The following is a 23,020-nucleotide window of genomic DNA, read 5'->3' on the forward strand; positions in this document are numbered from 1 at the left end:
TTCGCATTCCTAAAAACAAAAGATTTGCCTTTTTTTCTAGCTATGTGACATCGAGAAGTCCCAAGAGGGCAGCGATGGGAGAGCCAGAGTCTGGCTCTGCAGAACTGGAGAGTGAGTGCCGAGGGTACTGGAGACACGGGGATCCTCAGACCTAGACGGCTGTCCCTGCTGTCCTGAACTAGGTCAAAGGGCCCCTCCTTAGCGAGCATCTGATCGGCCTGGTGGGAATGTTGAGGTGGGTCTGAATAAGAGCCTCCGGCTTCCCCCACAGCACCTGTGCAGCCGGCCCAGCTTGGGTGAGGCCAGACTGTGGGTGGTACTTTCTCACAGACCCATCAGTCCTGTTCTGGCCTGGGCTCCTTGGCCAGCCACATTCCAGAAGGCTGTAAGTTAGTCTGCTTCTCTGCTCCACTCTAAGGAGCTAATGTAGGGGTAAAGAAATATATGACTTTAAATAAGGTGTTTTTTCTGATATGTGAACACATTCTTTCTCAAAACGACAGCACGTCTATCCTCCTGGCCCGTTCAAACAATAGTAAGGTAAGGAGGGGTTCGCGTGACCACACAGTACCTCAAACTGGGACATTTAGCTCATGCAAATAACTAGGCTGCAACTCATTCTAGTTATTGCAGACGATTTAATTACCAGGTATCCATCTGATTAATCTCTCGGCAATTAGCCAGTGGTTACGACCCCACATGAAACTTTTTTCACGTGTCTATTTAATGGAGCCACATTAAAAAAGGGTCGAAACGTGGAAGATGCATTTTCTTCCAACCAATGATCTCACTCATCACTAAAAAAGAGGGAATGTCCTGTAATTTTCTGACATGTTAAATAGAACTCCTTATAAGCTACATTGATCTTCAATAAAAGGACTGATCATTGAAACCCTAGAAGGTGGCTATCGAAACTTGTAATACGTTCTGCAGACTGGATTCCACCCTTGGAAGAGAGATTGAAAACTAGGGGAGAAAAGGGGGGGCAGCTGGGTGGCTCAGTCACTTAAGCGTCCAACTTTGGCTGGGGTCATGATCTCGCGGTTCGTGGGTTCGAGCCCCATGTCAGGCTCTGTGCTGACAGCTCAGAGCCTGGAGCCTGCTTCGGATTCTGTCTCTGTCTCTCTCTGCCCCTTCCCCCACCCCTCTCTCTCTCAAAAATAAATAAACATTAAAAAAAAAACTAAGAATAAAAGAAAAATGATCTTCCCTATGGTTCTTATTTCCTGATGATGAAGAACAGGGGTTTTATGGGCTGTGTCACGTGCACATAATTCCAGGTTGCATCAAAGAAAGTTCCCCACACCTAGAAGGTGAGGATTGGTGAGTTTGAGCCGTGTGAGCGGTAGGAGGAGCCTGGTGGCATTGGGACATCCTCGGCCACGTTGCCAGTCTACTTGGTGTTCTTTCCTTCCTATCAACCAAGCTTGTTGAATCTGTCTCAGAATTTGGGGGAAGCGTCCTAGATGGGACACTCAGGAAACAGTGTTTAAACCTCCAGATCCTTCTGACATTAGAACCGGTTGTTCCATCGCCGGGAAAAAACACACATGCAGATGTTGGATCATGTCAAAACTCTTGTCAAGAGTGTGGATTGTCTCACACAGGACGGAGATGTGGCTTCTGATTGTGGTGGCATATTTGTTCCAAAGAAATGTGAATTCGGGAGGTATGCCGACTAAAGCAGCGGACCCAGAAGCATTCATGAACATTGTAAGTTGGGATTTTCCACGCTTGGGGGGAAATGACGTGGCTCCCACGTTAACTTCTGCACTGCGTATTATCTGCATTATATATTATATTTGTGTGCGGTCGTGACTTTTGCTGGCAAAGCGTAGTCATGGATCAGAACACGGTCCTGGGAAGAAAGCCAGTGAGTGAGTAAGCCTGCATTCTCCTTGAACAAATTCAGTGAATTTGGGCGAGTGGCTTAATCCTTTTGCTTCGAGCGCAACTCAACTCTTTCCTGGATTCTTAGGCTCATCCTAGGAGCGGAGAAACCACTGCGCTATCTTGAGCCACACCCAGACCCTTGATTGTTGCCATCTCGTGTGGATCAGAAGGGTCTCGCTTCTCACTCCTTACTGTCAGGACACCTGCTCCTCGTCACATCCTGTGCCCGTTCTGGTCTATTCTCCTTACCCTCTTTTGGATTGGTCACTCGGTTGGCTGGCCATAAGAGGGCCCGCAGGAAATCTAGAGAGGGGTAGAACTCATGAACGGCGTGACGACTTTTTAAGCATCCCAGAGAAGTTTTCAGCTCTCCCCTCATCAAGTTGTGCGTATCCCGTCGCAGATACTGTCATGAAAACAGCAGAGGGGCCGTGTCCTCCTCACTGCCCCCCTGCAGTAGGTAGGATCATCCCCGTATTTCAAATCAAGAAACAGAATAAAGAGGCTATGAGGAGCATCTGTTGGGCCACACCACTGGCAGGTAGCATAGCTTCAACTTCAGTCCAGGTCTGCCCGAACACAAGCCTCATCACTCTAACCACTGCACAGTGAACCCTCCCAGGTGAGGAGAGGCTCCCTCCTCCCTCTTGGCCCGGCGAAGGTCCCACACACATTCCTCTGAGTAATTAGAGGGAATCTCTCTAGCCAAAGACAGAGCCGGTCTCCCCGGCCTCACCCACTGGGTGTGCCCAGCGCCGGGCGCCCTTGGGACCTTAGGAGCCCTAATACTAAAATCCATTGAACCGACTCTGCCATTGAGAGTTCACGCATGGAGAGGCAAAGTAAAGTAGGAAATTCATATAATTACTGGTTTCGATTCAAAGAAATGAAATATAAGCGGTTCGGAGTCTGAACAGATTTGATTCCGTATACTGATTTACATGGATATAATCTCTCCTATGTTTTGGTAGACAGCTGGCTTCATGTGTGTGGTTTTCTAGCTGGTGTTAAATGAGCACCTATTAGGCCCTTGATATGTGCTAATCACTAGGTTACAGAGATCTAAGGATACCAAAAGACCCTAGTTTATGGAGCTATACCGTCCAGCAGGGAAAATAGACACTCAATTGCTAATGACAAAAGCAGTGAAATCAAAGAAGAAAACATAAAATAGGGGGACCCAATCCAGAGAATTCAGGAAGTTTTTTCTGAAACAAGGTCTCTTAACCTCACGTCTGCAAAATGAATAGTAGTTACTTGAGAGGGTGGGCGTGATGTTTAGTTACAGTAGTTGCTAATGTGCATTAAACACCTACTATGTGCCAGGTAATCTAGTGAGTGTTATATGTGCATTATCTCTTCACATTCCTTGCAAGAACCCCATGGAGTATAAACCATGGGCATACTTCATTTATAGGTTTATAAATTGAGGAACAAGGACAAATTAACTAATTTTCCCAAGATCGTACAGCTGGTTTGTGTATCAGTGTTCAAACCAGGATTAAAAGCCAAGCAGTGGGACCTCAGGGACTTTCTCTCCACTACTAGGCTTTTCCTCAGGTACTACGCTGGGCATTTCAGTCCCGGCTTTCTCCTCTATCGGTCCTTTTAATGTAGCAGCTGATAGAAATAATTCCCTCCTCTGGGTGATGACCGTGGGTAGGAATAGTGAAGATACGGAGGAGATTTCTGAAGCCTCGTATTTCACAAAGACCTTCTACGTGTGATAACTGTGTAGAGTAGGGGTCCTTAAACAGGGGTCCATACACAGGCAACAAGAAATCAGGAACTCCTGAAAGTATACACAAAAACGTGTTTGTGTGTCCCTGTGTGTCTTCCTTTTTATAGTTCTCCTCGAATTCACCGAGGGATCCTTGACCTAAAAATGTTAAGAACTGCTGTTCTTGAGTCTGTGGTTTTTATTGTATTGTATTTATTGTATTTATTGTATTGTATTTTAAAAAGCATGAGCAGGGGAGGGGCAGAGAGAGAGGGAGAGAGAATCTTAAGCAGTCTCGCACCCAGAGCAGAGCCCGACCGAGGTCTCAATCCCGTGACCCTGGGGTCATGACCTGAGCTGAAACCAAGAGTTAGATGCCCAACGGGATGAGCCACCTAGGTGTCCCGAGTCTGTGGTTTTTAGATCTGAAAAGAACCTTAGGAAATTCCATGGTCTAAGGGTTCTCATCAGCTCTCCTGGGACAGATGCCCGCATTGACTGCATTAGAATGACCTGATCCCTAACCTGAAGTGGGCCCAGAGAGCCGTACATTTAAGTGCCCCAGATAATTCTGATGTCCACTCAGGCTTTGGAATCAGTATTCTGGTCCAGTGGTTCTTAAACATCAGGGTGAATCAGAATTTCCGAAGGAGCTCGTTAAACCACAAATCCCTCCCAGTTCCCAATTCAATAGTTGTGGAGGGAAACGGATCACTTGTAACTCTAACAAGTTCCCAAGTGAAGCTGATGCTTTGGGTCCAGGGCCCACACTTTGCGAACCATTGTTCTGGTCCGTTCTCCACATTAAAGGCAAAGAGAGCTGGCGTTAGTGTTGGTGGCTAGTTTTTCTAAGGTAACATGCTTAACTAGGGAACAGAAGGGACGTCTTGTCCACATCTTCCAGGTCAAGGAATCTACTTACTACTTTTGAACTATTGAGAGTATAGCCATAAAGAACTGAACTCGAAAGACACTGTGCTTTTTCCTTAGAGTGAAATCATCCAACATCAAGGCTATCCCTGGGAAGAGTATGAAGTCGTGACAGAAGATGGGTATATCCTTTCTGTTAACAGAATTCCTCAAGGCCTAACGAAACTTAAGAAGACAGGTATGGTTCACCCCATGCCCCTCCAATATGGCAGCCTTCCCTACAGTAATGACTTCCTTGTGATTTGGGTGTGTAGAGGGGAGTCTGTGTTCTTGTTACAGACTGGAGCCCATTGTTCGGGTCAAAAGATAGCTTCACTACCCCCCATAATCTCCATCACAACCACCCCATTAATCCAAATATCTCCAATTATCCCAAAGAAACATAGTGGTTGCTTAAAAAACAAAAACAAAAACAAAAACACCTTCCAGGAAGGTCCATTTCTTGACCCCTTCTAGCATATAACCCATCCCCAAACTCCTTTTATATAGACGTTCTAGAATATTCACCGACAGTCTCTTGACCAGACCACACCAGGCCCTGCTCATGAAGAATGCAAATTTCAATATGGCATCTCACGCCCACCCCTGCACACTCTATTCCCCATCCGAACAGCACTTTAAGTATTTGAGATATTGCCCAACTTCTCACCAAAATTTTTTAAAAATCAGGCAACACGGGTACATTTAAAATTTGTTAGACCTTTCTACAATTCATATAATCCCATTCTTTGTATATGGGATTTTCAGCTCATGCTGGTTTTTAAAAAATTCGCGTTCCTTACCAATGAAAGTGTGCCCCCCCTCTATCTCCATTTGGCTCTGTTCCTTTGAATACTCTAGCTCTGCGTGTATAACAGCAACTACATTATTTGTGATGAGTACAGATAATATAATTTCATATTGTGTTCTTTCTAAACGCCAGGTACAAGGCTACGTGTTTTATTTGCATTCGTCTCATTTAACTTTCACAATACTCCTAAGAAACTGCCACTCACAGAGGTTAAGTAACTTGTCCAGAAAGCCTGTGCTAGCACTTGCTAGAATGTTGCAAAACCCACACTCAAATCAAGATCCGTCTGCCGCTCTAGCCCACGTTCTTAACTAGAACCAGGGAAGGCTGGGTGAATGCTATTGTCTTTGGTGTGAACAGGCTTTAGGGTTCGGTTTTATTGCAACTTACACTTGTGCAGCTTTTTGAAAACCAACCTGTTTTATGCCAGCTGCACCACCCTGCCTGATATATCTTCAGCATGCCCCAACCTCGGTGCCTTTGAACTTAACCGTGCTCCCTCTGGACCGCTAATTCATCAGATAGCTACACAGTCTGCCCGGGCCTTCATTTAGGTCCTCTCAATCACCTTCTTTCCCTAACCACCCTTTTCAAAATAGCAGCCCTTTGCCACCTAGCAGGCTCTCGCCGCTTTATCCTGCTTCCTTTTCCCTATCGCACCTGTCACCTGGTGGGATAGATATTTACTTATTCACGATCTGTCTCCCCCAACCAGAATGTAAACTCATGGGGAACTGGGACTTTATTCTGTTGAAGGCTACACAGCCGGTGCCTAAAAGAGTGCCACACACGTTCTAGATGCCAATAAACATACGTGGACTGAGTGAATGGATTTTAATGAATTTTATACAAATAAACAAGTAGCCGGGAGTTGCAGAAAGAACTTCTCACCACGCCCCGCTAATCCCAGGACGTAAACCAGGCACAGCTCTTCTGAGCGATCGAGTGACTGTGGCAGTTCCTAAGCTCACGAATCACCTGCAGCCCCCATTCTTGAATGGAATTTGTTTCCTCACATCCTGTTTACTTAGACTGTTCACTCGTCACACGCGAGTTTGGAGTTCAGTGTATCTACCTACCTTTTGGGTCCTGTTGACGCAGAATACTCCCCTCTCGTGGCCAGTGTTGTTTCTGCAGCTTCTATTGGCCTCTTCGAGGAGAAAATCCCCTGGGAGGCTAGGTGGTATCCTGATCGCCTTCACTAAAAATGTTCTTTTCTTTCATCACAGCACATTTCTCAAAAGGTAGGAAATTGAATGATTGATGTTATTACCTACTGCATATCCCATATTACAACTATGTAAGTTATACCAAAGTCCTTTATATTTGCTTTTATCCCTGGTCAGTAATCTAATCCAGGGTCGTATGCCAGTTAGTTGTCATGTTTTGTGGGTTTTTTTTTTTTGGGGGGGGGGGCGGTTCTCCTTTATAAACTGAACCAATTTCTCAGGTTTTGTCTCTTTGCCTTTGACATTTTTTAAAAGCGTTTTGGACAGTTATTACAGAACGCTCTCCAATTTGTTTTGTCTGGTGTTTCTTCATGATGGGATGCAGGTTATACATTTTGGCGGGAATGCCACAGAAGCAGAGGCGTGCCCTCAATGTGTCATATTTTGGAGCACATGATAACGGCTTGTCCCGATACTGGTGATACTCTCTTTACTAAAAAATATTCTTCTTTTCTCCCCAGCTTTATGGATGCATAATTGACAAATAAAATTGTATATATTTAAAGTGCACACTGTGATGGTTTGCTCTGATACATTATGCACTGATCACCACAAGCAGGTTGATTAGCAAGCACATCCATCACCCCCAAGAGTTACCATTTTATTTTACTTATTTTTTTTTGAGTGAGAATGCTTAAGATCTATTCTATCAGCAAATGCAATATTATTAGCTTGATATTACCTATTATTGATAATATTATTGATATAACCTATTACCTATTGATAATATTATTGACATTACCTATTATTACCTTCATATTAATATTACTATTAATATTATAGCCACCCTGCTATACATTAGCTACCCAGGAATTGCTCGTTTTATAGATGAAGACTTGTACCCTTTAACCAATATTAGCCCATTTCCCCCACCCCTCAGTCCCTGGTAACCACTGTTGTATTCTTTGTTTCTAGGAGTTCAACTCTTTTTTTTTTTTTTTAGATGCCACATATATGTGAGATTATACAGTATGTTTTTCCCTGCCTGACTTATTTTGCTTAGCATAATGTCCTCCAGTTTCATCCATGTTTGTCAAAAATGGCTAAATTATACACACACACACACACACACAAACACACAGACACCACATCTTTATGCATTCCTCAGTCAACAGATACTTAGGTTGTTTCCAATCTTTTAATGCTGCAATGGACATGAAAATGTAGATATCTCTTTGAGATTGCACTGGTTTTATTTCCTTTGAACATATGCCCAGAAGTGTAGTTGCTGGTTTATCTGGTAGTTCTATTTCTAATCTGTTGAGGAACCTCCATATTGTTTTCCCTAATGGCGGTAGCAATTTATGTTACCACCCAAGTGTACAAGGGTTCCCTTTTCCCCAATATTCTCAACGTCCTGGTTACTCCTTCTTTTCTATAACAGCCATTCGAACAGTTGTGAGGTGATAGCTCATTGTGGTTTTGATTTGCATTTCCCTGACGATGAGTGATGTTGAGCACCTTTTCATGTGCTTGTTGAACATTCGTATGTCGCCTTTGGCAAAATGCCCTTTCAGATCATTTGCCCATTTTTCAATCAGATTGGCTTTTTTTTGCTATTGAGTAGTACAAGTTCTTTTTATTCGGGAATATTAACCGCTTATCAGATACACGGTTTGCAAATATTAGCTCCCATTCTGTGAGTTATCTTTTCACTATGAGGGCGTTTCCTTTGCTCTGCAGGGGATTTTTAGTTTGACTCAGTCGCACTTGTTCATTTTTGGTTTTGTTGCTTGTGATTTTGGTGTCTTATCCAAAAACATCCGCGCCAAGACTAATGTCAAGGAGATTTTTCCCTATGTTTAGTTCTAGGCATTTCATGGTTTCAGGCTTCACGTTTAAGTCTTAATACATTTTGAGTTAATGTTTGTGAATGGCATAAATGACCGGTCCTGTTCCCTTTAGCGATATTAGCTTTCTAACAATTTTGTTAAGGTAGAGTCTGTCAGGTTTTCTACTCTGAATCCAACATTTTCCCCTTTGTAACTAACAAATAATTTTTGAGGAGATACTTTCAGATAATGTAAATATACTATATCTCTCTGAACTTTTACCCACTGATTTTAGCATCCCCTGATGATTTTATAAGGCCATCAATCTTTCCATATTTACTGATATTTTACCGTAGGTAAGAGCTTTTCTTTCCCTCTCTAATTATTTGTTTATTCTTTTATTGATGGGTATCAATATAGTCTTATGCATTCTTAATGTATTCACTGGGATATAACTTATTGCTATCATTATTTATTTTGAGTCTCAAATGTTCCCATATTTGAGAAGTGGGAACCTCTTCAAGCTGGCTAATGAATCCTTTTGACATGAAGGGCCCATAATCATTAAACCATTACATATATGGTATATGCGAAACATACATCTATATATAATTTTATAATAATACATTATATATACATTTAAAAGTAGATGATAGATCATTATATTTGTCATTACATAATTATCTTAATCATGATACTATACTGCCTCCAGGACACTTCCAATGTCCTCTGTGGTGCCCAGACACATCTAGTGATAGTAAAAACTACACAAAGACCACAATGGACGCTGAGCTTTATTGATCTCTTCTCTGTGCCCGGCATGGCCCCATCTGCCCCTCGTGCACTATTTTACTTAATCATAACAAAAATCCTGCTCTTCTGATGGGGAAATCAAAAAGCAGAGAGGTTGAGTGACCAACCAACACAATCCATCTAGCAAGCAGCTAAATCAAAATTTGAACACAGGTCCTTTGGCCTTGAAAGCCCTTGCACCTTAGAGGGTACCGAGAAAGGTGGAGAACATTTCACGCGGCTGAAATTCTCTCCCGTGTAGGTTCCAAGCCTGTGGTGTTCCTGCAGCACGGCCTGCTTGGAGACGCCAGCAACTGGATTTCCAACCTTCCCAACAACAGCCTGGGCTTCATTCTGGCCGATGCTGGTTTTGACGTGTGGCTGGGGAACAGCCGGGGAAACACCTGGTCTCGGAGACACAAGACCCTCTCCATTGACCAAGATGAGTTCTGGGCTTTCAGGTATATGACAGTGTTGAGAGTGGAGGCGGACGTGGATGTCTTTGGGAGAACTGGATAAAGAATACGGCTTCTAGCATTTGGATAATTTACCTTGGTTGGCTCATCAATATCCTACCGTGATGTCCCTCGATTGTTTTAATTTCACGAGGGGTTCTTTGGGGGGAGGAGTGGGGAAGATCGGGTTTCCCAAGTAGAAGGTGGGTCTGGCTAAAAGTGGTGGTTGTTGTCAGGTGGTTGAGGCTGGGGGGAGAGAAGATGTAGGTCCATTTCCTTGTAGATGCACATCCTGGGGCTAACTCCCCCCTGAGTAATGACAAGGACTGATACCCAGAAAGTGATGAGATCAGGCAACATTAAAGACATAAGGGAAACGCGGGGTGCCTGGGTGGCTCAGTCCGTTAAGTATCCAACTCTTTGTTTCAGTTCAGGTCATGATCTCACAGTTTGAGAGTTCGAGCCCCGCACTGGGTTCTGTGCTGACAGCACGGAGCCTGCTTGGGATTCTTTCTCTCCTTCTCTCTATGCTTCTCCCCACTCATGCTCTCTCGCTCTGTCGCTCTCTCTCAAAGAAAAAAAAAAAAGATATGAGGGAAATCATGAAGTCTGAGGGACCATCAATTTAACTAATACATATCTCACACGCTTACGAAAGGTTTTTAATGTTTTTAGTTAAAGTACCTATTGGCATTCAACCTGCTCTTTATCCATGTGATCAGAGAAGGGCCCCGCAGCGTTTTCAATTCTTTCCATACAAATGAATCTGCACGGCCCTGTGCTGTTCTACTAACCGGGTAATAGGACACCTCCACTGGGAGGTAAGTCATATGCTCAGTAAACATCCACGGAAGATGATTACCGCTCTGCGATCACATCTGGAGAAAACAGCAGTGTGCAAATAGCTGGTGGCCCCAGAGGCCCCCATGTGTCCCGGGTGTGAAACAAGTCCACTCTGAGGGTTGTGAGGGGCACAGTAACAGGCCGGTGGGGATGACGCCTCGGGGGCCTGTTTGTAAACCCCGGGGCTGCTTTTGTCGTTTCTGATTATAATTTTTCACGTAACTTTGTCTTTTCCCCCCTTATAGTTATGATGAGATGGCTAGGTTTGACCTTCCTGCAGTCATAAACTTTATTTTGCAGAAAACCGGCCAGGAAAAGATCTATTATGTCGGCTATTCACAGGGCACTACCATGGGTAGGTTCGAAGGAAAGCAGGTTTGTACAGTCAGAAATGCGGGCATGCGGTGCGCGTGGCTATGCCTGGGATCTGTCATCCGACATGCGTCTCAAAACTGACCCCATCCTCTTCCCACTCCGAGGGCTGTGGGAAACCAGGGATTGAGCCGAGAGAAGCTTGTGGTGTGGTAGAAGGAGCGAGGGCTTTCGAGGCGGACAGATGTGGAGTTAGATGACATCTGGCTCTGGGGCCTCGTAGCTGAATGTCCTTGAGCCAATTATCCAGCCCCTCGGGTCTCGGTTTCCTCATCTGTAAGATGGTGATAATCACTCCTTCTTAGCAGAGTTAGAGGTAGTTTGGACTATTCAATGGTAATGTATACAAGGTCTGGGAAGGCAGGGATTTCGTCTCAGAGCCCGGAGCGTACCTGCAATTCAATACACAGCAAGCATTGTCGTCCCGCTACGGACAGCAGTGATGGGGGATTTTATCCAGGTCTTTTTCCTTTCCTTCGAAGGACAACGCCTGGAATTTTGTGCTGTTGTCCTTTTGCATTCGCTGCACTTGCGAGAGACCGTAACGCACGGCCCCTGCGGGATACAGGTCATCTACTGGGGAGACGGGAGTGCAGTCTGCGGCCTCCCGCCTCATCTCAGACCGAAACCAGTAGGAAAAGTGTGTTTGGCTTAGATCAGGACAAGGGGAGAGCAGGAGGGGCCCAGCGCAGGCCCTGAGGGGAAGGCTGTCCCGGGAGGGCTGAGAGAGCTCTGCCTTCACCCGGAGCCAAACCCGAAGGTGACGGCCAGGGTATGGGGCTCTGAGAAGGCAGGTAAGCGCACCTCCTGGAATTCGGGGCAGGAGTTCAGTGGGCTTCTTTTTATTTGGTGTTCTCTGGCCAATGAAGAGTCTGACTTCCACGTTTTCTCCTCTGGATTTTTCAACAACATTAACCGGTTGCGGTGACGCTCCCGTCTCCCCACACACTTCTCAGAAAGGAAGTTGGGGTGTTAGTGCCTGCCTTTGCTCTAATGTCCAGAGGCCCTTGAGATTTTCTCTTCTCTACACACAAATTGTCCAGCGTGACATTAAGACCAAGGTGCTACTGATGAGGCCAAACACTATTTCGAGAAGAAAAAGGGGGCCAAAAAAGCACAGGACTCTTCCAGTGGTCAACCATGGAGCTGTTCCTACGGAAAACTTGTACTTGCTTTGCAGAAAGAGAAGTATCACTGGGGGAAGTTAGCGGGAGTTCTCAAACTTGACATTCGAGGGAGTTCAGAGAGGGTCACAGTGAAGCTGGACTACAGTTTAATGGCGTTCCAGCTCCGTCCTGCGATAGGACCTACAGCTGGGAGGGCAAAAGCTACGAGTGAGTTACTCTTGAACCTGCCTTGGCCTGTGGCTGGCAAACGTAATCACAGGGAGGGAGAAGTTGAGAAGGAAGTGCTCTTCGTGAATACTCACCTTCTGGGGACGGGAGGAAGTCACGTGATACTGGTTTCCGTCTGCTCTGCCCCCTACCGCTCAAGCTGCAAATATCTGAGTGCACAGAGTATTTCAAACTCAATGACCTTGCCCTGGCTTTAAAAGCCCCCTTCTTCTCCCCAAGGCTCCACAGAGATCTCCCCTACACGGTGGTAATTTGGACTGTTTCATAGATACCGAAACCGAGGCACGGACTGGCTAGCCAGGGTCCCGGACCTAGTCTACGACAAAAATAAGAGTTGAAACCCAGTTCACGAGACAACTTAGATTACATTACAGTTTGGGCTCCAGAAGAGGTAGGAGTCAAGGAGACCAGAGTAAACCCTGCTCTCCCAACACCCATTATATTACGGAACATGCTCGTTACCAATAAACAAGGTGATTTCTCTAACGCTCAACCTCTTTCACCGTAAAGCAGAGATTTGCCTCAATACCTCCCTCGCAAGAGTCAGAATTAAATGAAGGAAGAGCTACAAAAGTCCCCTGAAAAGTGTCTAGCACACAGTTACTTCCCTCTACGTATATATGTTCTCGGAGTCCGTACTATTGGACTCAATAGGTCCATTCGGTAATGTAATGAGAACCTACTAGCTGGAAAGTGTTTGCAAGATGTCTTAGGGGACACAGAGGTGTTTTGGCGGCTGGCGTTTTCCCCTTTTAAGGAGCTTGTATTTCCCTGGGACGGTTAAGACACCGTGGCACGGAGTTCCTGAAATAGCTTGACCAGAGTGAAATCAGTATTTTACGGGTTTTAGGAGATTCAATATCCACGCTGACGTATCTCTTCTTTTGTAGGCTTTATTGCTTTTTCCACCATGCCAGAACTAGCTCAGAAAATCAAAATGTATTTTGCGTTAGCACCCATAGCCACTGTCAAACACGCCAAAAGTCCTGGCACCAAATTTTTGCTGCTGCCGGATGTGATGATCAAGGTACGTGAGTCCTCAGAGAACTTCCTGTCTGTGTAGAAGGGTCTCCGACCCGATTTGCCACGACACGCAGAATGTAAGATCGCCATAATGATCTTTCGACTTTATGACGGCGCGAAAGCATTCACTAGAAACCATACTTTGAATTCTGAATGTTGATCTCTTCCTGGGCTGGTGACATTTGGTACGATCCTTTCTCGGCAGCCACAGCTCCTGGGCAACCACAGGGTCACGAGGGTCAACGAATGATACACTTACCACCCTTCTGTCCCCACACAGCCACAGTTTGTCACTTTCGGCGCTGTACCCAATAAATTACACTTTATCGTAAAATAGGTGTTGGGGCGCCTGGGTGGCTCAGTCAGTTAAGCGTCCGACTCTTGATTTCCACTCAGGTCTTGATCTCACGGTTCATGGGTTTGAGCCACACATTGGGCTCCATGTGGACAGTGCGGAGCCTGCTTGGGATTCTCTCTCTCTCTCTCTCTCTCTCCCCCTTCCCTGCTTGTGTGCACTCTCTCTCTCTCTCAAAATAAATACATAAATAGTTTTAAATCTCCTTTAAAATAAATAGATAAATAAAATAGACTTTGTGTTAGGTGACTTTGCCCAACCGTAGGCTAATGTAGGCGTTCTGATCATGTTCAAGGTCTGCTGGGCTGAGCTATGATGTCAGTAGGTTAAGTGTATTAAGTGCATTGCTGACTTTGGACATTTTCAGCTTATGATGGGGTATTATTGGGGACATAACTCCATCGTAAGCTGAGGAAGATCTGTATGCTTTTAAATTAGACTCACTTCTTTTGAACTCTAATGTAATAACTACTACCCCATTTCATATTTTTACAGGGGCTGTTTGGCAAAAAAGAATTTCTGTACCAGACCAGATTCTTCAGACAGTTTGTTATTTACCTGTGTGGTCAGATGATTATTGATCAGATTTGTAGCAACGTCATGTTACTTCTGGGAGGATTTAACGCCAACAATATGAACATGGTAAGTGGGAGCCTAATAAATCCTGTTTCCACTAGGAGTGATCGGTCTCAGTCCCTGAAAGTGAGCTACTACAGGGCAGGCTTAGAGAAATGACATACACCAACTAATTCGGTTTGCTTCAAATCATACTAACACGCAGAAAATACTTCCACACGGGCTGAGTCAAGGTTGACGTGAGGGCATTGCTAGATATTAACTTCGTAGATTATGGGTGGAACAGGTGTGAGAGCAGCTCTACTGCGGTGAGTTAACTGCCAGACATCACACACCTCTTCTTTCTCCGTAGGTCCTTCCAGTTTGTAGTTTAAGGGGACGTCTCGGAATCTCAGTTCAGCTTAGGCATAGCCACCGTTGGTGGGGTCGCTGGCGGGCTTCCTCAGAAAGCACCATCTGAGTTGGAGATTAGTGTGCAGAATGATTTGGGGTGAGACCCTTGGGATGGCACCCAGGGCAGGGAAGGAAGCAGGATTCAGTAGACTGAAAGCGTCAAGTCGCTATGGGGTCTCGGTGGGAACCTCAGTTGATGTGAATATCAGATGACCCTTCCAAGCTGTCCCAAGTCAGAGTGAAGGGGTTGGTCTTTATAATCCCGCTTCAACCCGTCACTTACTACAGATGTCACCAGGGGAGACGTTGGGCAGGACAGCTCTCTGCAACTGGGACCCCCCCTCCCCCAACTCCAAGGAAGTCCAAAAGTCTGCCAGCCACGCTCCCAGCAGCCGGGAGCACACGTCTTTCACTCCTAAAGATTTTTTTCCCTTTTTTATTAATAATATGATTAATAGCTACCATGTATTATATGCCAGGCTAAGTGATTCCCTATAACAACCCTATGAGACAGGTATTATCAATACGTCCATTTATAGACTAGTATCCTGAGACTTAATGCATTAAATACCTAAAGAATTAACTAATCAAATATATAATGCATTAAAGAACTCCCAAATTGAATGACAGAGGTGGGATTTGAATACAGACCCAGTTCTAGAGCCCTCATGCTTAATTATCTTAGTCAAGCTTTTAGAAGAAGTCAGATGTCTAAAGAGAAGCTGTTCTCAGATGAAAAAATACAGGTGCCTGAGAATACATTTAGTGGCATTTTTAAAAGTTATGTGCATGTGTATATGTCTGTTTCGTAGATAATTGCTGCTAAACTAACGATATTCCCATGTCTCACTCTGACCCCCTGGAGATGTGGTCTTGTCAAGGTGCACATCTCGTGAGTTTTCCCACGCCCCACAAACCACTCGTGCTTTGTTACAGAGCCGAGCAAACGTGTATGTGGCGCATACGCCCGCCGGGACGTCTGTGCAAAATATCCTACACTGGAGCCAGGTAGGAACGTCGCCTTGGCTGAGGGTCTTTGTGCGTCTTGTCTGAAGTAGTCGAAGGATGTCCTTTTGACTGCGCAAGTGTTATTTCACATGTATTCCAACAGGAAACGTGATCCTGTCAATGCTGTTTCCACTGTGGGTTTAATCTAGAGCAGTGAATCTTTTCAGGAGATGGGAGGGAAGATGGGAGGGAGATGGCTCAAGGAATCTTGGGTGGACCTTAAGAACGGGACTTCAGGGACGCCAGCGTGGTTCAGTCGGTTAAGCATCCGACTTCAGCGCAGGTCGTGAGCTGTGAGTTCGAGCCTGCTTCAGATTCTGTCTCCCTCTCTCTGCCCCTCCCCTGCTCAAGCTCTCTCTCCCTCTCTCTCTCAAAAATAAATCAACACTAAAAAAAAATTTTTTTGAAGAATGTGACTTCAGATGGTCCAAGAGAGACCTTTCTCTGTCCCTGGACACGTCACAGATGAGGCCGGAGATCACGTTTCCATTCTCTTTTTCGGCTCCTCCAGCAGCACGGTCAAGTGGTAATAAAAATGTGAAGGCAGGACCTAAATACCCCAAGAAGTTTTCACAGGAGTCCTTTGTGCTGCTGACTTCACCGACAGTCACAGACGGGAGGGTCCCGATCACCAGTCACATGTACTGTCTCTGGGGGCCGCGGGTGGATCTCGGATGGCTCAGAACTGATACCACACCTAATATTGCTTATTAGAGACGTACTGCAGAGTCTATGTAGACTGGCTGTCGGAGGAAGGACGGAGATAAAGACAGAAAGCTAGAGCGTGGTTGACCTTAGATTCTCATCTACTGCAACTACCACTTCGTGGAACACGTAAACAAATAAAACTACGACTTTGTTGAACAAAAAAAATCCCAGAGGGATCCTACTGCAAGCAGAAAGTTTTAAGAATATGATGAGGACCTTTAAAAGCCATAAACATGGGTCCTGTTTCTCCAAGGATTTAGAGCCTAGTCAGATTGTGCTTCTAAGGTCATTGCTGTGTGTGTGTGTGTGTGTGTGTGTGTGTGTGTGTGTGTACGGGGCGGGGGGTGGTAGCGGGGCGGGAGAGAGACTTTATAATCAAAAGCAAAGAAGAATTCTGACCTGGATTGTACCTCGGTCGCCTTCTCCGAGCACCACCCCACCGCGAGCGCTAGGGGGCGCTCTCCCGCCGCAGCCGGCTGGTCCTGCGGGACAGCCAACTGCACTTGGGCTGCTACGGGCATGCACTTCCCGCAGTTGTAGGACAACGTGGCAAGTGCTTTCCGGGTACGTTTTTTTCCCCGAAAGGGCCTCACTCTTGCCTTTACGCTTTCCCGGAAAGCATCCTAGCCCCGAATGGAAGAGCAGCCTCAGCCTCCAATTCCCTCCTGACTACAGACGGTGGTAGCAGACGCGTCTGGTGCGTTTGAAGGCCATGCCCATTTGTCTCCTTTTAGGCAGTGAACTCTGGGGAACTCCGGGCGTTTGACTGGGGGAGCGAGACCAAAAATCTGGAGAAAGGCAATCAGGTAAGAAAATCAAATGCATCCTGTTTTGGCAATAAACGGGAGGGAAGTGATCGTGGCAGGGTTTCTGTTTTGTTTTGTTTGTTTTGGTTTTGGTTTTGTTTTTTGTCAAGGCGGGAATAAAATATGAGAATTTGGCCAGCAGCTAACAATTCGGGCCTGACTCCATTTGAAAAGAGAAGTTCAGGGGCACCTGGGTGGCTCGGTCAGTGAAGCATCAGACTCTTGCTCTCAGCTCAAGTCTTGGTCTCAGGGCCATGAGTGAACTCAAGCCCAGCGTTGTGCACCACTGGGTGTGAAGTCTACTTTAAAAAAAAAGAAACTACAGAAGTTCACGGCTTAGCCAAGAGGCCTCCTGCTTTCATGATGGAGTAGCAGAACTTTCTCGATGAGGCTGCCTCCAGGAAGAAGGCACTTGAGCTTCTAAGGAGCAAGACAGGGTAGATTTAGTGAAGGGAAGAGTGTCGTCTGTGGTGGTCAGTAGAAGGATCCTTTTAGGATCAAAAAATAAAAATAAAAAACAAAACCATGAATGAAGGTGGCAGGGGTCAGGCTGCTTCATGGCCCATGAAAGAGCACTCAATGCCCATGGGTCCTTCTCTTGCATGACCCTCTGTGTGGTCCTGGGCGAGCTGCTTTTGATTCCGCAGACCCCCATGTCTCCGTCTTTAAAAGTTAGCGGACTCGATAACCCTTAAGAGTCCCGCTGGTCACACTTTTAACGAATCTGTAATTTGCAAGTGAAAAATACGAAAGGTTATTGCATTGCCTAAGAAAATGCACAGTCGATGCTACAGGATAAAATTAACAGTTGTGGAAAGTCCGAAGGGACTAGGATACTCTTCTGAGCATGAAATCCCCACTGAAGATTACTGGTTGGCTTCTGTGTGAATGCAAACAAATACTGACCATGCAAACATAGAGCCAGAGGGAGCCCGATAGAGGCCAGCCTCTGAGGGTCTAGATGTAAAAAGCCGAGAAATGGGACAGACTGGGAGCGCCCTGACCAGCATATTCTCCATCACAGCCATCAGCTACCTTTTGTTAGGTCCTTCTTCACCGTTTCCTAAAACATGCCTTTGGAGAAAGCAGTCTAGCTTCAAGATAGTTTTATCAACATAAATGTTTTACATTCTAGAGAAAGCAGCGTGTGCAACATAGGCCCTAGAAATGGTCAGGGAAAGGAAAGGAAGACACGCGTGCCAAAAAGGTGTCGTAGAATCACAGCACCTTGGAGTTGGACCCGAATTCAGTTCAGTGTTCTCACACGTAAAAGAGAAAAATGCATTAATGGCACCATAGACTGCTCCGACCTTTTGTGTCGAAGTTAGGCTATAGAAGGTAGTTCCGATCACTCAATTCCTCTGTGTGTGTGTGAGCGCGGGGAGATCCCTCACCACCAACGAGCAGTTCTCCGGGCACCAGCTGGGGTCCTACAATTTAACTTCATTCGGGCACTACCTGGAGACAGCGTCAGATCAAGGGCTCGATTTGCTGAGCGTGCCCTCCAGCTAGATGCCAATCTCAAGCCCAGGTTGTTCCTGTGCTTCTGACCGACTAGCCATAAAGTGAAGATCTAACAACCCTCCCCTTGGGTTCTGTTAATTTGCCGGATTGGCTAGCAGAAACCAGACAGACGTTTAACTTACTAGATCACCCATTTATTACAAAAGACGGTGACCCAGGAATAGCCAGATGGAAAAGCTGTATAGGGCAAGGTTGTGGGCGAGGGGCAAAGAGCCTCCAGCTCTCTCTAGCATGCCACTTTCCCCAAATCTCCACGTGTTCGCCAGCTAGGAAGGTCCCCAACCATGTAGGATGTTTATAGAGGCTTCTTTACATAGGCAGGATGGATTCAATTATCGGCCACTGGCGATGGAACTCGTCTCCAGCCCCTCTCCCCTCCCTGGAGGTCTGGGGGCAGGACTGAAAGTTCCAGCCCTCACGTGCTTGTGTCCACTGGGGGGCCAGCCCCCATCTTTGGGTGAAGTCCAAAAGTCAGCTCATTAACTTCACAAAAGACACTTTGTTGGCTCTCATCACCTGGTAAACTCCAAGGGTTTCAGGAGCTCTGTGCCAGAAATGGGGATGGAAACCAAATATGTATTTCTTATTCTAAAGCACAGTCTCAGGCCAGAACTGTCAATTCTCAGAAAGCCCCAGAGAGTCAACCAGGACTGCCTGGGTTGACACCTTGGCTCCACAGTGGATTTCCTGAGAAGAAATGAGCCTCAGCTTCACTGTGGAGAGTTCTAGGTGCTTGATCAACCTCAGGGCTCGGACAGCCAGAATGATCTGGAAGCACGTCTTGACAAAGGAAGAGTGTCAGTTAGGAATCCTGGATACTTTTCTTCGGGTGATAGAAGACCGGAGCCGGGCTCTAATTGTTACCTCGCTTGGTTCAGACTACCTGCGTTCCAGTGCCATTGACTTCCCCAGGTTTTGAGCTTGGGTCTGCCTCAAGGGCTTTCTGTTATTCCAGAAAGTCTCTGTGAAGATTCCAAGGACTTCCCAGTGAGGCTCCAATATCTTGCCTTTCTCTATAGAATCATGTATATATATATATATATATATATATATATATATATATATACATATTATTATGTGTATATTATATATGTGTGTATATATACATATGTATGTATGTACATATATGTGTGTACATATGTATGTACATGTATGTACGTACATATGTGTGTACGTGTGTGTATATGTGTATGTATATATACACATATATATATGTGTATATACATATACACAATATACACATATTGTGTATATACACAATATACATATTATTGTGTATATTATATATGCACACACATACATTATGTGTATATTATATATACACATACATATATATACATACATACATATATTATACATATATAATATATAATATACATATAATAATATATAATAATATATAATATAATATATATTTATATTAAAATATTATATTATATTTAAATTTATATATAATTATATTGAAAATAATCATTATATATATATATATATATATATATAAAATTTCCCTCTAGCCTTGTGAAATTTCTGAAATCATCCTTTAAAAGGACAGGAACATTATCTTCCAAAGATAATGTGTGTGTTAAGTATTCATTAATAGGAAGAAAAGTAATGGAAAATTAATGCTTAAAGTGGAAGCCAACTTACATGGTTTCTCCCTTAACCTCCTAAGTTATTACAGGTGTCATCCCCATTTCCCAGATGAAGAAACTGAGGCCCAGCAAGGTTAACCAACTGTGCCTTCAAGCAGGGGCTGAACAGAAATTCTTGATGAATTTCTGCTTGGCTGCGGGTGCCCGAGCACCTTTCTTCACAACGCATGGCATATTTTTTTTTTTCAAAAGCTTATTTATTTACTTATTTTGAGAGAGAGAGGGAGAGCGTGCGGGAGGGGCAGAGAAAGAGGGAGAAAGAGAATCCCAAGCGGGCCCCTGAGCCATCAGCCCAGAACCCAACTCTGGACTCAGTCTCAGGAACCATGAGATCATGACCTGAGTCGAAATCAAGAGTCAGACGCTCAACCGACTGAGCCCCCCAGGCGCCCCACACGTGGCATATTTTTATCGTTTATTTGAAATATAAATTGTGAGCTTGAAAACCCAAACATTACCTGCGTTCTTTTTTTCTAGCCAACTCCTGTAAGGTACAAAGTTAGAGACATGACGGTCCCCACGGCGATGTGGACGGGGGGTCAGGACTGGCTTTCAAACCCAGAGGATGTGAAGACACTGCTGGCCGAGGTGACCAATCTCATCTACCATAAGAACATTCCTGAATGGGCACATGTGGACTTCATCTGGGGCTTGGACGCTCCTCACCGTGTGTACAATGAAATCATACACCTGATGAAGCAGGAAGAAACCAGCTTTTCCCAGGGAGTGTGTGGCATCCGATTGTGAAACCGTGGACACTGACAAGTCTCAGAAAAGCCTCGGGGAAGAGGGAACCCTTAAAGGGAGGATTTTAAGGATTTCCAGAATTGAAAACCCACCATATGAGTAGGGGGGTGGAGAAGGGAGGACAGAGATATAGTACATATTCCTTGAGATTTCCTGTATTTGACACTAAAACTGACATTTAAATTTTTATCAGCTAATTAAAATATTGATTGGGTGAAGATAGGTTTCATGTGTCATATTCTACCATCCTGAAGGGTAAATTTTACCTGACCGCTAGAGGTTATCTAGGATTCTCTATGTCATTCAGAGAGAGCCCCTTAAAATGTTAATTTTCTTCTATAAGCCATCTATTTGGACCAGTCAAGTAAAATGACTGATCGGGACAGAGACAGAGGTCTTGAATCTCTGGATTGTTGTAACTTTGACAAAATAAGCTGGACATTTTCACCTTATTGCTGTAGAGACATAATACTACTCCAGGAAGCTGAACGGAAGAAAGAAAGAAAGAAAGAAAGAAAGAAAGAAAGAAAGAAAGAAAGAAGAAAGAGAAAGAAAAGGGAGAGAATGAAGGAGAGAAGGAAGGAAGGAAGGAAAGAAAGAGGAAGGGAGGGAGGGAGGGAGGGAGGGGACAATATGGATGAAATACATTTTAAGCCCCATTAGAAAGGGCCAGGGTTTTATAGTTAAGTCTCAGAGGAAATAATTTTGTGAGGAATTTAATGAGTTTTCCATAAGCACGTTACGCACTCCATGAAGCACGTATACGTATTTCAGTACCTAGCATCTAGCCCAGCTCGTTGGAGAGTTCATCGACTGACGCTAGAAGACCTAATGTCCACAAATGTCTGCCCCGGTTTTCTGCCTTCAAAAACGAAAAACTAGGAAGAAAGTATTAGAATGTCATGAGCATAGAGACAACAAACTGTCGCATATTTTATTCTTTGATCTTGATAACTGCCCAGAGTCAGTCACGAATAGAAGAAAATGCTCAATTTTCGCACCGTCTCAAAGATGACAGTTACGGTCACACATGAGTGATAGCGTAATTTTGCAAACCAAATTGAAGGTACACAGGTGCGTGTGGAAGGTACACTGGTGTGTGAAGTTCATTTGTTGATTCCGTCCCCCAGAGCCACCTGCTAACTCGATTCGGTGCCATGTATCTAAAATAATTTCAGAGACACGTAGGGGCTTCTGAATCTGTATCTACACACTACTATTGCCTTCACAAAACATACACCTTAAGGCTCTGTACATAGCTCAATAAATATTCCGGATTTGATTTTCATTAGCCCTTTGTTCTGTTCAAGGATGGTAAATCTTTTCTTCTTAGACTGTTCATTTGTGACCTCATATAGTGTGTGATACGTCTACACTTTAGTCCATGTCTAAAGATATTAATGATTCAGTCCTGCTTGGCGAAATTTGATCATTTTTAAAATGTGTTTATTTCTACTCTGTGTCATTGACACAGGACTTGAGAAATGTATTTTGATATTCACTATCTCCCTTCTGGAAGTATAACGCAGATACCATCTTCTTCTGTTGCTCTATTTATTGTAAAGAAATCCTTCGTCCCACGTTAATAATAATATTTTGAATTTTAACAATGAAAATAAACAGAAAGAACAACCTTAGTAGCTGCCTGGCATTCACGAGAGAATCATAAAGGTATTTTTGAAGGAACATCTATTCTCTTAAATGTTTATTTCTGAGCCAGAGAGAGACAGAGCATGAGTGAGGGAGGGGCAGAGAGAGAGGGAGACACAGAATCGGAAGCAGGCTCCGGGCTCCGAGCTGTCAGCCCAGAGCCCGACGCGGGGCTCGAACTCACGGACCGTGAGATCGTGACCTGAGCCCAAGTCGGACGCTCAACCGACTGAGCCACCCAGGCGCCCCGTGAGGAAACATCTTGACAGTTGCCTGATTTTGTTCGTAATTAAGACGGATTTTACTTATAAGCTGACAGCAAAACGTCTAGAGGTATTCTAGTTAAATTGGCTCTCGGGAAAGAAAAAGAAACAGCCCTGGCTTGTAGGATTTCCCAACATGACTGTGGCCTAAATACCCCCACCCC

At 44.8% G+C, this 23,020-nt stretch overlaps 1 protein-coding gene across 1 annotated transcript; it reads left to right on the forward strand.

Annotated features, from left to right (window-relative positions):
* Positions 1-1,566: 1,566 nt before the first annotated feature.
* On the forward strand, positions 1,567-21,496 carry LIPM (lipase family member M). Its single transcript, XM_047088562.1, has 9 exons — positions 1,567-1,713; positions 4,604-4,721; positions 9,389-9,587; positions 10,670-10,779; positions 13,042-13,178; positions 14,025-14,171; positions 15,435-15,506; positions 16,949-17,020; positions 20,674-21,496. The coding sequence occupies exons 1-9, from the start codon at positions 1,567-1,569 to the stop codon at positions 20,941-20,943; spliced, it is 1,272 nt and encodes a 423-aa protein (XP_046944518.1). The 3' UTR covers positions 20,944-21,496.
* The last annotated feature ends 1,524 nt before the right edge of the window (positions 21,497-23,020 follow it).

The sequence above is a fragment of the Lynx rufus genome, unplaced genomic scaffold, assembly GCF_022079265.1.
Source record: "Lynx rufus isolate CCGP_SWC_20201006 ecotype Redwood Valley unplaced genomic scaffold, mLynRuf1.p SCAF_25, whole genome shotgun sequence".
Classification (NCBI taxonomy): domain Eukaryota; kingdom Metazoa; phylum Chordata; class Mammalia; order Carnivora; family Felidae; genus Lynx; species Lynx rufus.